This window comes from Medicago truncatula, chromosome 2 (genome assembly GCF_003473485.1).
Source record: "Medicago truncatula cultivar Jemalong A17 chromosome 2, MtrunA17r5.0-ANR, whole genome shotgun sequence".
NCBI classification, from domain to species: Eukaryota; Viridiplantae; Streptophyta; class Magnoliopsida; order Fabales; family Fabaceae; genus Medicago; species Medicago truncatula.
In genome coordinates, this window is record NC_053043.1 from 39,910,247 (window position 1) to 39,923,755 (window position 13,509).

General features: G+C 34.3%; 1 protein-coding gene, 1 non-coding gene and 1 pseudogene across 2 annotated transcripts; 1 reads left to right on the plus strand and 2 right to left on the minus strand.

Moving 5' to 3' along the window:
- Nucleotides 1-1,258: 1,258 nt before the first annotated feature.
- LOC25487395 (G-type lectin S-receptor-like serine/threonine-protein kinase SD2-5) lies at nucleotides 1,259-3,863 on the minus strand. The gene has a single exon (XM_013609308.3). The coding sequence runs from the start codon at nucleotides 3,744-3,746 to the stop codon at nucleotides 1,383-1,385; it is 2,364 nt and encodes a 787-aa protein (XP_013464762.1). The 5' UTR covers nucleotides 3,747-3,863; the 3' UTR covers nucleotides 1,259-1,382.
- A 4,197-nt stretch (nucleotides 3,864-8,060) lies between these two features.
- On the plus strand, nucleotides 8,061-10,692 carry LOC25487397 (G-type lectin S-receptor-like serine/threonine-protein kinase SD2-5; annotated as a pseudogene).
- Nucleotides 10,693-12,223: 1,531 nt separating this feature from the next.
- On the minus strand, nucleotides 12,224-12,329 carry LOC112419570 (U6 spliceosomal RNA). The gene has a single exon (XR_003009697.1). It is a non-coding gene; the product is annotated as a U6 spliceosomal RNA (small nuclear RNA).
- Nucleotides 12,330-13,509: the final 1,180 nt, after the last annotated feature.

Genomic DNA, 13,509 nt, shown 5'->3' on the forward strand with positions numbered 1-13,509 from the left:
TTTTTTTGAGGAAATAAAGTTGAGATCTTGATCATCGAGTGTAGAAACAGTAAAATTTTGCATGGAAACTAGTGATGGAATTTTAGTATGAGATAACAGGTATTACAATAGTAATCAACTTATTATAGGAGTAGAAATATAATATAGTGAAGCCCTTAATGTTATTGACGTTACATCTCAAAGGCTTGAATACAATTGCACATATGCTTATCTATTTATAGATCCTTGAAGATGTTTCTAGAAGTAGAATCATGTATACTTTTGTCTGACTCACTTGTGCAGAATTACATTTTTTGCAGGAGTTCTTAAGTCTTTTGTTTGAATGCATGTTCAATTTGGATTATTATATTATTTTAAGTTGATATATGAAGATTTTGATTAGGACTTCAGAGGGTAAGTGTTGGGATATTTCACAATTAAGTGATGAATAAGAAGGTGATTTTGAGAAAGTAAAAAGTGGGGAAAAAGATAATTGTATATTATGGAACAAAAGAAGTGTTTATTTAATCATAGAGATTACAACTATCAATTGCACTGTGATGCTACTATGCATATGCAATCACAGTGACTAGCAGAGTAGCTAAAACTTCTCAAATCTTAACAAACTTCTAACTAACTTGTGTTGCAAGTTAATTACTTGCAACACAAGAAAATAAGAAGTAAACGGCTGCATTGAAAGCTGCATTGCATAGGGATCACAAGTTAATTAGTTTAGATGTGTCACAAACATGGTGTGATGCATAGGGATCTCAAGCCTGAGAATCTTTTGTTTGCAAATAAGAAGTAAACGGCTCCACTGAAAGCAATAGGTTTTGAATTGTCAGTGTTCTTTAAACCAGGTAAGGCTTTTGGATGGAAATTAAGGTTGCATTGTTGCTTGCTTTCATCATATTGATGGTTTTAAGGGTTTGCAATTTGCTGAAAGTTCTCCATTTTGGGCAGGTTAGTTTTGTCTTGTGATTCTGCGATTGATCTGTGTCGGCTTCTTAGAGATCAAAATCTTAAATGGTCAAATTTTAAGTCACCGAGAAGCTCATGCAACTACTGTACTATCATATGCTTCAAGAAATTGTTGCAAGAAAAATAAATGCATGTTACTGAATTGTTGCTAAAGCTTTCTTTTTCTCGATTACTTTTCACAGTACTTTTGAGTTAAATCCATTTTAAAGTGCAGTTGTCATTGCAAAATTTTATATTGTCAACATACACTTGTTATAATATATTGTTACAAATTGAGTGGTAGGGAAAAATTATGATATTTAAAAACTAAGGGACTATATTTCATATTTAAAAATAGGGGATTAAAACCGTGATTCCATAAATACAGACCGAAAGTGATTTAAGTAAAAAAGAAAGAAAAAAAATACATAGAGCTATTATTGCTATCTTGGTCCTGAAAGACTAACCGCTGATAGATAAGCATCAGAAGAAGAGGAGGTTTTTCCTTCATTAGAGGATTTTGGTGGTTTAGGAACAGTGCAAAGACCCTCTAACATTTGAACAACTTTTGTCATGGAAGGTCTCATAGACATGTCTTCCTGTATACACCACAATGCAACATTTATAGCACAATGAACCCTATCATCATTCTCATCATCTATTTTCATCTCTGAATCAATGATATCTCTCATTTTACCTTCTTCCATCATCTTAAAAGCAAAACGAGGGAAATTGAATTTCTCCGAAGTCTCATTAGGATCATAATTCTTCCTTCCCGCAATTATCTCTAGCAACACCATCCCATAGCTGTATACATCGCTTTTCTCTGATATAGCATAGTTTGTTATCCACTCGGGTGCAAGGTAGCCACGAGTTCCTCTTAATGTAGTAAAAACATGGCTTTCTTCTCTATTCATAAGCTTGGCTAAACCAAAGTCTGAAACTTTGGCAATGAAATGATCATCTAGAAGTACATTTTCAGGTTTGATGTCACAATGAACAATCTTTGAATCACACTCTTGATGCAGATAAGCAAGTCCTTTTGCTGTTCCTAATGCTATACTAAACCTTGTATCCCAATCCAAAAGAAATTCACTTTTTTTGTTCTTGAATATCCATTTATCCAATGAGTTATTAGCCATGTACTCGTAAACTAGAAGCCTATGATTTCCATCTGCACAAAATCCTTTAAGCCTTACCAAATTATGGTGATGAATGCTTCCGATGATACTAACTTCAGCTCTGAACTCTTTCTTCCCTTGACCAATACCTTCCAGCTTCTTCACAGCTAATTCAGTCCCATCAGGTAGAAGTCCTTTATAAACTGATCCAAAACCTCCTTGACCAAGTTTCACAGAGAAGTTATTAGTTGCAACTTCAAGATCTTTATAGCGGAAACGGATTGGCATGCCGGTTAAATTCTCCAAGAAATTTTCTTCTTCTGAATTCTCTCGAGGTAACCTTTTCTTTTTCTTGTAGTATAGAACCCCCATAAAGAGCAGAATAAGAAAAGTTATTATGACAACAATCACAACAACTATGATGTGCTTATTGCTTCTTTGACCTCCATCACGAGCAACCTTAATGTAAGAAACATAACCAGAAGAATCAGCATCATCAGATTTCTGAAAACTTCCAACACTGTCCAACAAGAAACAGTTCCCTGAACTTCTATGAAAGAACATTGCAAGACAAGAGCAATTTCCAAGACATGATGTTTGACAACTGGATAAATCAGTATTCGAATAGGGATGAAGAAAATCAAGCGCAAAGTAACCAAGTCCATCATCAACTTTCAGAAATTCAACAGATCTTTTTGATTCATCATCGCAAGGAGAGGCAAAACCTGGTTTACAACTAGGAAGAAGAACAAGAGGACAGCTACACATACGGTTGTTTGAGCATATTCCGTAGGGATCACAAGGTTCTGGTGTACCACAAGGATCTCTTGGTATTCTTAGTGAAGCATCACTGTTTGATCCAGTACCGTTGAGATTCGAGAAAGTAATGACACCGTCTTTTCCTAAAACTGCAATCCAACTTGCATGTATATCAGAGACAATGAATTGCCATAACAAAGACTTATTGTTATCATAGAACCTCCAAGAATTATCACTGAGATTTGCAAAAGCCACAACATCACCATTCTTGTTAATCGTTTTACGGTTATCATTCTGCATAGTCCAATAAGTCTGTGGAGTTTTGAAACCAGCTGAAAGAACAACATCACCAGATTTGATCTCAAGAACATAGGTCAAGTTATTTGAACTAGGTTCACTGGTAAGTTTCATTCCCTCTTTGAAATCTTGTGAAGGCATTAAAGTATCAGTTGGATAACTAAAACTTTGCCAAATTACCGTATTATTGTCGTCGTTACCAAGCAAAACCAAATTTCCAGTGTCTTGCAATTCCATTGTTTTGCTAATTGTGTTTGTAGACCAGATCACAGTTCCATTCCTCTGTAAATAGGCATTTCCTTTTTTATCAAACACAAAATTATCAACATTGGAAACTGGTAATGCTCTATTAGCAGTCCAAAGCACGATGGAGCTAGCCATGTGGACGATTGCTAATAGAAACTTGGTGTTGTCGTTTACGGTGGTGACAAAACCAAAAACAAAATTTCTATCCTTTGAGACGAGGAACTTCGACTTTTCGTCAATAAAACTCATTGGAGAAGCTTCCATCCCAGGTGAGATTGTGCCAATATATTGAATATCACATAAACACGGTTTGGACATGATCAATAGGGTGGAGATGAAAAGACCAACAACAACATAGGATAAAAACCAATGTTTTGTTCCCATGTTTTAGTTGCTACATGGAAGAATTTACAAGGAACAAAATTATGGAATTTTTAAAATGGAATCGGTTGAAAAGAAAGAATATAACAAAGCTAGCTGAAGCTCAAGTTGGAAAGTGGAAATAACATAGCAAGCAAATAATTTAAGTATATTATAATTATTATATTTAATACTAGAATTTCAAATTTACCCTTAAATTAAATTTACTATAACTATTTCAATGTTTTCAACACTTACGAAACACTTTCAAGGATAAAATTGATAAGGATGTGTTTTTTTTTATGATGACAAGTTAACATTTCCCTTTTTCTTAAATATAAGATTGGATGAAACAAGTTTTTATTAAAATTTATATATTCAATACATTGTAATTATAATATTTATCTTTTTTAAAAATTAATTTTTCTATTTAGAATCTTTTAAAAAATGTTCTAAAATACTCGTCAGCAAGACCTTTAAATTTATAATCAGAGTTGTAGTTTTATGTGCATCGACTAATTGTATGTGTGGACTAAATTACAAGACAGTTCACATCACCCACATCAATGACTTATGGTCAATTGAGTTTGTAATTGTCGCACTCATTTAATTTATCTTGGATCTTTTCTTTCTTATGGCTGTTGATAATGTTTCTTATGCTGGTTGGCTTTTGTTCACTTTGTGATTCGACGGTTCGTTGATTTGAATTCCACTCGATCTGGTTCTTTTTTTCAAGATTGATGTTTCTTCATTTTTCTTGTCTTCCAAGTTAACTATCACATGTTTCTTAGATTGGACGAAAGTAAAAAGAAGAACTATAAGAAAGTGAAAAAAGAAATGAGAACTATATATATTTTTTGGTAGCTGATGATGCTACACCTCTGGTAGTGGGTTTTACTAGAAGCAGGTAGCACCACATTAATAGGTTTGACATGTTGAGACCATAGTAGCCAATCTCGGATAGTGGTGTGTAGCGGCCGACCTCAAAAGTAGGATAGCAGGATCACGTATAGCAGTATGACAAATAACGGTCATTTATATTTTATTTTATTTTGGATAAATTACACTAATGCTATAAAGTATAAAAATAAAACTTGTATAAAAATATAACACTCAATCTCATGAAACATTTATAAATCAAAACACAAAAACAAAAGACAAAGGAACAAATAAAAAAAAAATCATAAAACAAGATAAACCATAAAACAAAAGAAAACAGATGAAGAAAAAAGAACTGAGAAAGAGAGAAGAGATTCCCCCATGTTGCATTTTTAAGTTGAAATATAAAAGAGTATGTTTTGTAGCGCATGTAAGAAGAGAGAAAGAGTTGAAAAATGTTAGGGTTTACGAAACCCCCAAAATGCCCTAAAAAAGATTTTTAAAATATGGTTAATTTAGAATTTTCATACTAAAATGAAATAGTAACAGAACCGGCCGCTATCCGCAAAGCCGCTGCTACGCCACACGCGGCCGCTATTGACTACTTTGGGTTAGACGAGTCTTCTCTAGATTGTTCACGCGTAAGACGAACTTCACAACCTTGAGGACTAACCATCTTCAAGATGTTTATACTTGAAAGACATTTGTTTACACCTAAAAATTAATAGTTTGTTAGATGAATTTTTCTAAGCCGGTTGCAGGTCATGCGAGTTCAAATACAACCAAATAAAGGAGAGTCAAATCTTTCTCAAGTATACCAAATTTCACGAACGTCGCGGAGGCATTAGAACAACTCAAAATGTAATAGAACTTGACAAATGGATAATATACCCGTGTTCCATGTTTATAGCGTCACTAACATGAAAAAACAAAAAGCAAGAACCCACATTATGAGGAAGTTGAGCATGTGTGGATATATGATCATCGAGAAATGCTTGAAAAAAGGGTGATGAGATCATGAGTTCTTTAAATATGTGGAAGAAAACCTATAAAAAAATATATTTTATTTGTGAATTTTAGTATCCATGGTTCAGCCACGGTTTGCTAGTTCTTAAAAATTGAGCTCATGATGGCAGCTCACTAGCCTTGGACATTCATTTCTTATAATTTTAGTGCCATTGGATTCATTGCATAATTTGATACAATAAATTGGGATTTAATGATCACAAGTTGACCAAGGGCAATTCATGTTGGTTTTTATTGCCTCACCATTCAGATCACGTCCAAGGAAGATTAAAATAAATACAATTAATGTCATTCAAAGGTTTTGCATCAGTTTTGGAATTCATTTGGAGCAGCTTGCATCAAATTGGAAATGCAGAAATTGTGAAAGTCACATTTTGGGCAAGTAGTTCACACCTTTTGGACTCCAGCATGTTACGTAGTAAAGTCAAATTATTAGGAACATAGTTGTTATTCTTAATATGTCATTTATTTGTTTTCTTTGAATTATTAAGTGTCATTTTCATTTATTAGGGTCCGTTGAGTTACTTTGTGAGAACTCTATAAATCGTAAGTTTTTCTATGAAATAAAATAAGTTGAATTTTATAGAATTTTACACATATGTGTGTTGAGAGTCTTGTCTCTTGTGGTTTTGGATCAAACCATCCTTAATCTTAAATTTCTTTTCTTGTGGCGATCCTCGCATCCATCGGCTTATCATTCTTTCTTGGATTGGAAAGAGTGTGGCGCCCTTGTCTATCGATTCCATTTCTTCACTTATTTTTGAATCTTTTCACCATTTCCACCAAAAAAATATTCTAATTTGCTTCCGACGGCTCCACGACACTCATCAAAGAGGAATCAAGCCATTGTGGGGGCCAATACCTCCAACAACAGGACGAATCACGCATTACCCGCGAAAATAGCCAAGGCCAATTTCTATAGGTTGCGTCGTTTTAACCAGTAAGACTAGTGTTTTTGATGAGATCAAGAATTTACTAAGCATGTGGAAGGAAACCTATAAAAAATGTACACACAAAATACTTTATTTATTTTAATATCCACAATTTTTTTAGGGTTAAATATGTTTTTGGTCCCTATAAATATAGTCAATTTTATTTTTAGTCCTTATAAAAAAAAAGCGACGTGTTTAGGTTCCTATAAAAAAAATTCAGCATATTATTTTAGTCCCTGCTAACTTAATTTTTTTTTTAATTATGTTTAAACTTTTAAATTTTTAAATGATTTTTTAGAGACCTGTTATATCACAACCTCCTTATAATTTTTTTTTTTAGTTATTGCGCAATCTTTCTTTACATTAATAGTAATACAGCCCAAAAGACTCAAGAAATGGAATAGAACAAAAGCTAATTTTCTCTTGTCTTTACATTAATCTACTAATCACACAGGGGAGATAGAAACACACTTGGTTGTTTCCTTATCCAAAAACTTGATGGAGGCAATGAGAGTCATTACTAAACAATATTTTGGATGCTTAATGAATTTCCTATGTACACATTAATAAAACTAAAAACTCATACATCAAGACATAATTATCTAATGCTATAAGACAATCACAATATAGCTCTCTATTTTGGATACTACAATGGATTTCTTAACAGTATATAATCTCTCTCACTCAACACCTAAAAAATTATTAAACGGATCACATCTATAACTTTATATCATTAAATATTTCTAACAAAATCAATTTATTATAATACAAATTATTAAATAGCACATGCAAAAAGAGACGAGAGATGGTGCTTCTATAGTTACCATTTTCTATAAACACCCTACTTTTTACTTCTACAACGATAGTGTGTATTTAGCATGTTGTTAAATACTCCCTTCGTCCCTATATGTAAGCACCCTTTTATTAGAGGAAAATTGTGCTTACATATAGGGACGGAGGGAGCAGTTGAAAGTGACACCATTGTGGACTATAAGCTAGAATCAGATACTAATTAAAATGTAAATGATATATACCAAATGTTGTGGCAATTGTGATTGGAAGTCTCACATTGTTTGGAAAAGTAGAGGTTGAACATTTTATAAGTGAAGTGACTCATAAACTCAATCTCATAAAATTTCAGATAAAGATATGGTATTTAACTCACTTGTGATTGTTCTTGACTCAATATAGGTGATCATCCAGACTATCCTCATGACCCAACCAAATTAATACATTCTCATCACATAAATTATTAAGTTTGATTATAAATAAATGTGGTACACAAATTATATTTTTTTTGGAATGGGATGAACCAATAACTTGATGGAGTTCTAAATTAAACAATCAATGCAAGAGTTTTTTATTAAAAAAAAGACCATGCAAAATAATATGAAACTGATTTTAGTAAAATGTGGAAACTTAATAATAATAGGTCTGAAAGGGACAATTTTCACTATTATTCTTAAGGCACATGATAGTTTTGTTTCTTAAACAAAAATGTTCCATATTGTCAATGATGTTTGAGGTAAGTTCCAAAGAGCTGAATCAATCAACTGCAACTCATTTTCAATCGCCTAGGTATGTAGGAGCCGTTGTTCTTGTTCTGTTCTTTCTTTTCAATAATAATAATTTTCTTCCTATGTAAATTCTGCTACATAGATGGGAACCAACTTCTTATGGTTTTTATCCTATGTTGTTGTTGGTCTTTCCATCTCCACCCTACTGATCATGTCCAAACTGTGTTTATGTGATATTCAATATATTGGCACAATCTCACCTGGGATGGAGGGTTCTCAAGCGAATTTTATTGACGAAGGCTCGAAGTTCCTTGTCTCAAAGAATAGAAATTTTGCTTTTGGTTTTGTCACCACCGTTAATGACACCACCAAGTTTCTATTAGTAATCGTCCACGCGGCTAGCTCCACCGTGCTTTGGACTGCTAATAGAGCACTACCAGTTTCCAATTATGATAATTTCGAGTTTGATAAAAAAGGAAATGCCTATTTACTGAAAGATGGAACTGTGATCTGGTCTACAAACACAATTAGCAAAACAATGGAATTGCAAAACACTGGAAATTTGGTTTTGCTTGGTAAGGACGACAATAATACGGTAATTTGGCAAAGTTTTAGTTATCCAACTGATACTTTGATGCATTCACAGGATTTCAAAGAGGGAATGAAACTTACCAGTGAACCTAGTTCAAATAACTTGACCTATGTTCTTGAGATCAAATCTGGTGATGTTGTTCTTTCAGCTGGTTTCAAAACTCCACAGACTTATTGGACTATGCAGAATGATAACCGTAAAATCGTTGATAAGGTCGGCCATGTTGTGGCATTTGCAAATATCAGGGACAATTCTTGGAGATTCTATGATAACAATAGGTCTTTGTTATGGAAATTCATTTTCTCTGTTGATGCAGGTATAAATGCAAGCTGGATTGCAGTTTTGGGAAAAGATGGTGTCATTATTTTCTCTAATCTCAACGGTGGTGGATCAAATGGTGATTCCTCAACAAGAATACCACAAGATCATTGTGATACACCAGAACCTTGTGATCCTTACAACATTTGTGCAAATAACCGTAGGTGTAGCTGTCCTTCTGTTCTTCATCATCGTAGTTGTAAACCAGGTTTTGTCTCGCCTTGTGTTGATGATAAATCAGAAAAGTCTATTGAATTTCTGAAAGCTGATGATGGACTTAGTTACTTTGCACTTGATTTTCTTCATCCCTCTTTGAATACTGATCTGGCCGGTTGTCAAACCTCTTGTCGTGGAAATTGCTCTTGTCTTGCAATGTTCTTCCATACAAGTTCAGGGAACTGCTTCTTGTTAGATGGTGTTGGAAGTTTTCAGAAATCTGATGATGCGGATTCTGGTTATGTTTCTTACATTAAGGTCTCAAGTCATGGAAGTGGAAGCGCCAATAAGCACATCATAATTGTTCCGGTCGTCGTTGTCATAATAACTTTGCTTCTTCTTCTCTCTGTGGTGATTCTATATTGCAGGAAGAAGAAAAATTTACCTGCAGAGAATTCAGAAAAGACAATTTCTTGGAGAATTTAACCGGCATGCCAATCCGTTTCCGCTATAAAGAGCTTGAAATTGCAACTAATAACTTCTCTGTGAAGCTTGGTCAAGGAGGTTTTGGATCAGTTTATAAAGGAGTTCTACCTGATGGGACTCAATTAGCTGTGAAGAAGCTAGAAGGTAATGGTCAAGGGAAGAAAGAGTTCCGAGCTGAAGTTAGCATCATCGGTAGCATTCACCACCTTAATTTGGTAAGGCTTAAGGGATTTTGTGCAGATGGAACTCATAGACTTCTAGTTTATGATTATATGGCTAATAACTCATTGGATAAATGGATATTCAAGAAGAAAATAAGTGAATTTCTTTTGGATTGGGATACAAGGTTTAGTATAGCATTAGGAACAGCAAAAGGACTTGCGTATCTGCATCAAGAGTGTGACTCAAAGATTGTTCATTGTGACATGAAACCTGAAAATGTACTTCTTGATGATCATTTCATTGCCAAAGTTTCAGATTTTGGTTTAGCCAAGCTTATGAATAGAGAGCAAAAGCCATGTTTTTACAACACTAAGAGGAACTCGTGGCTACCTCCTTGCACCCGAGTGGATAACAAACTATGCTATATCAGAGAAAAGTGATGTATACAGCTATGGGATGGTGTTGCTAGAGATAATTGGGGGAAGGAAGAATTATGATCCTACTGAGACGTCGGAGAAATTCAATTTCCCTCGTTTTGCTTTTAAGATGATGGAAGAAGGTAAAATGAGAGATATCATTGATTCAGAGTTGAAAATAGATGATGAGAATGATGATAGGGTACATTGTGCTATAAGTGTTGCATTGTGGTGTATACAGGAAGACATGTCTATGAGACCTTCCATGACAAAAGTTGTTCAAATGTTAGAGGGTCTTTGCACTGTTCCTAAACCACCAAAATCCTCTAATGAAGGAAACACCTCCTCTTCTTCTGATGCTTATCTATCAGCAGTTGGTCTTTCTGGCCCAAGATAGCAATAATAGCTCTATGTATTTTTTCTTTTTGGCTTAAATCACTTTTGGTCTATATATATATTTACTGATTCATGATTTTTGTCTCCCTATTTTTAAATCCAAAAATATAGTCTCTTAGCTATAAAAATATCAGCTTTTTATTTACAAAAAGGAACACCAATGGTTACCGGAAAACAAGACTCCTAATAATGGCGTCTGCAACTACATCAGCTATATTTAAAACTCTCTACAATATAAAAAATTGTGATGTAACCACAAAGGAAATTTAAAACCATGGCAGTGGTGCAAGCAAAACCATATTTTACCCAAACAAAGAACAACCGATAGTTGCAGGGAAAACAAGACTACATATGTATCAGTTGGTTTTAGTTAAAATTAAGTTTGAAAAAAGTGATGCACCATCCTCAAAAGAAGACGCAAGCTCAACCGAAGAATACTAAATATGCATCATTATTATTGAATCATTAAAAGAGAAAGTTACAAAGGAGAAAATTGGAATGCTACTCTTGTCTACAAATTATAACCAAAACTAACTAACATGAACCAAAATTCAATATGCATCATCTCTTCTACTTTTATGTGTAAGAATGCTATACTTTGGGTTATAGATACAAGGGCCAGTGACCACATATCTTACAAGACTAGGACATATTTCTATTTTTTTGATCAAGCAATGAATGGTATTAAAAACAGGAAAGGCCTGCACCATATGTACAATGAATTACATAGTGAATCTAGTGAAAGGTAAACCTATTTGCTTTCTATTTAACAAAGAAAGAATAAACTGTGGTGGGTCATTCCACCATTGTGATGTGCAAAGAGCCAACCCCTGTCCGTTTTTTTGCCAAAGCGTCCGCAACCATATTCCCCTCAAGAAATGCATGAGAACATTTGTAGCCAAGCTGAGTAGCCAATTGTTCACTCTCTAACCAAACAACACTCAGATGTTGTTCTACAGCTTTCTCAATAGCAAACATCAACGCACTAAATTCAGCTTCCAGTGGTGTAGCATGGCCTATATTTTGCACAAAGCATCCTAAAAAACCTGCCTGCCAGTCTCTGAAAACAGCACCAATGGTGCCAATAGAGGGTGAGCCATAAGAGGAGTCATCCACATTGATCTTGATGCATCCCATCTGCATCTAACAAGAACAGCACAGCTGCACTAACCACAGCAGGGACCAGGCCACACAAAAAACACCAAAGCAGATCCAAAAAAGACAGCACATTTCATCTTCTAAAATGTGCACATTCAATAAGAGGTGGTTGATTCACGGTTAACATTAGCAACACAGGGAACCAAGACAAATAAAAACAACACATATCAAATCATCTTCTAAAATGAAGTAGCTACATTCAATAGTCCATTTTTCTGAGACATGTCAAAATTTTAATCAATTTGTTGAGCAATGTTAATCAGATTATGCATAAACCCTAAACATTGTCAAGTTTTGAATAATGTCACTGGTTCAATGTGACTGAGTTTCCTGCATATGGAAGCTTGAAGGATGATGAAAATATGGTTGAAAAGAGAAGCGATTACCAGGATGGTGAAGATATGAGAAGCTTACCTGCAGAAAAGAAGCAATGGAAGAAGATAAAGCCACGGGATTTTTGTTTTGTTTTTTGGACCGTATCTTAATATGTGCGTGTCATCCTCGATGAGGAGGCCATGCTAATCTTCTTCGTATCGTTCCAATTTTACCTCAAAGAAACATTTGTTTGTGGAGTGTGCACATTATATACACACTAAATATGTGGAAAGATTAAGCAATGTGGAACTTCTGCGACAACTAAGAAACAACATGCACCGCAACTTACCAAATTATTCATTTGAGCTCTTATATTTGGACGACTCTAACTTTTCAACACTCATTTAACACCTTCCCTATAAAAAACACTTACAAAACGACGGAGAAATGGAAGTAGATGCAAATCATCAAATTTAAGTTGGGGGGTGATTCAAATGGAAAAGGTGTGCTTCTAAGAGGTAACCTATAGTTTCCCCACTTAAACCTATCCTAAGGTGTGCTTAGGATCTTGAATGCATGTTATTCATTGTTGCATTTTGAATCTATAGTGTTTTGATGTAATAATGCATGGCAGCAGCTTTGTGTTTTATGGTGTTTGATTGCGATGAAACTATGCTATTGTGGTTGAATTAAGAATATGCTATTGTGGTTGAAACTATGTTAATTGTGTAATAAAGGGTATTAAAGTGCAGAAATAACTGGTTGTAGTTATAGGGCTGGCCAGCCCAGAATCTGGACTCACGTACGTGCCCATTGCATTTCAGTTTGAAACAAAGTGCAGTCTAGCATCAATGCTCAATTTTGATAATTAATTTAAGGGGATTTGAGACCTTGTCATATTTTTCTTAAATCATTTTTTAACTAATATTTTATTTTAATCTCTTGCAACTCCTTAGAACATGTCACGATATTTTCTCGATGATTTCATGTGTATATGTAAGGTTGACTTTGTAACCATTAGGTAATAAGTACATGATTGTAATGGGTGATTGAAATGAAACCGAATGTATGATAAGTTAATTTATCTTTAGCGCGAGGTTAATGATTTTTTTTTTTTTTGGTCATATAATCTAGTGGATAAAGCTCACACAGATAAATGTAGAGAAATGGGGTGTTCGGGGTTCGAAACCCGACCCCTGCATATAATATGCAATATCTCTACCAACTGAGGTAAACTGACGGGGATAATGATTTATATATATATGTGATTGTTGTTTCAAAAAAAAAAAAAAGAGTGTGAATAGAATATATATATATCACATATTGCCCTTAAACTATAATAAATACCTAAACATAAAATAATTGTCCCTAAATTAATCGGCTAAAATTATATTGAAGCGTCAACAACACAGCCAAAGCTTCTTCAAGTTTTAT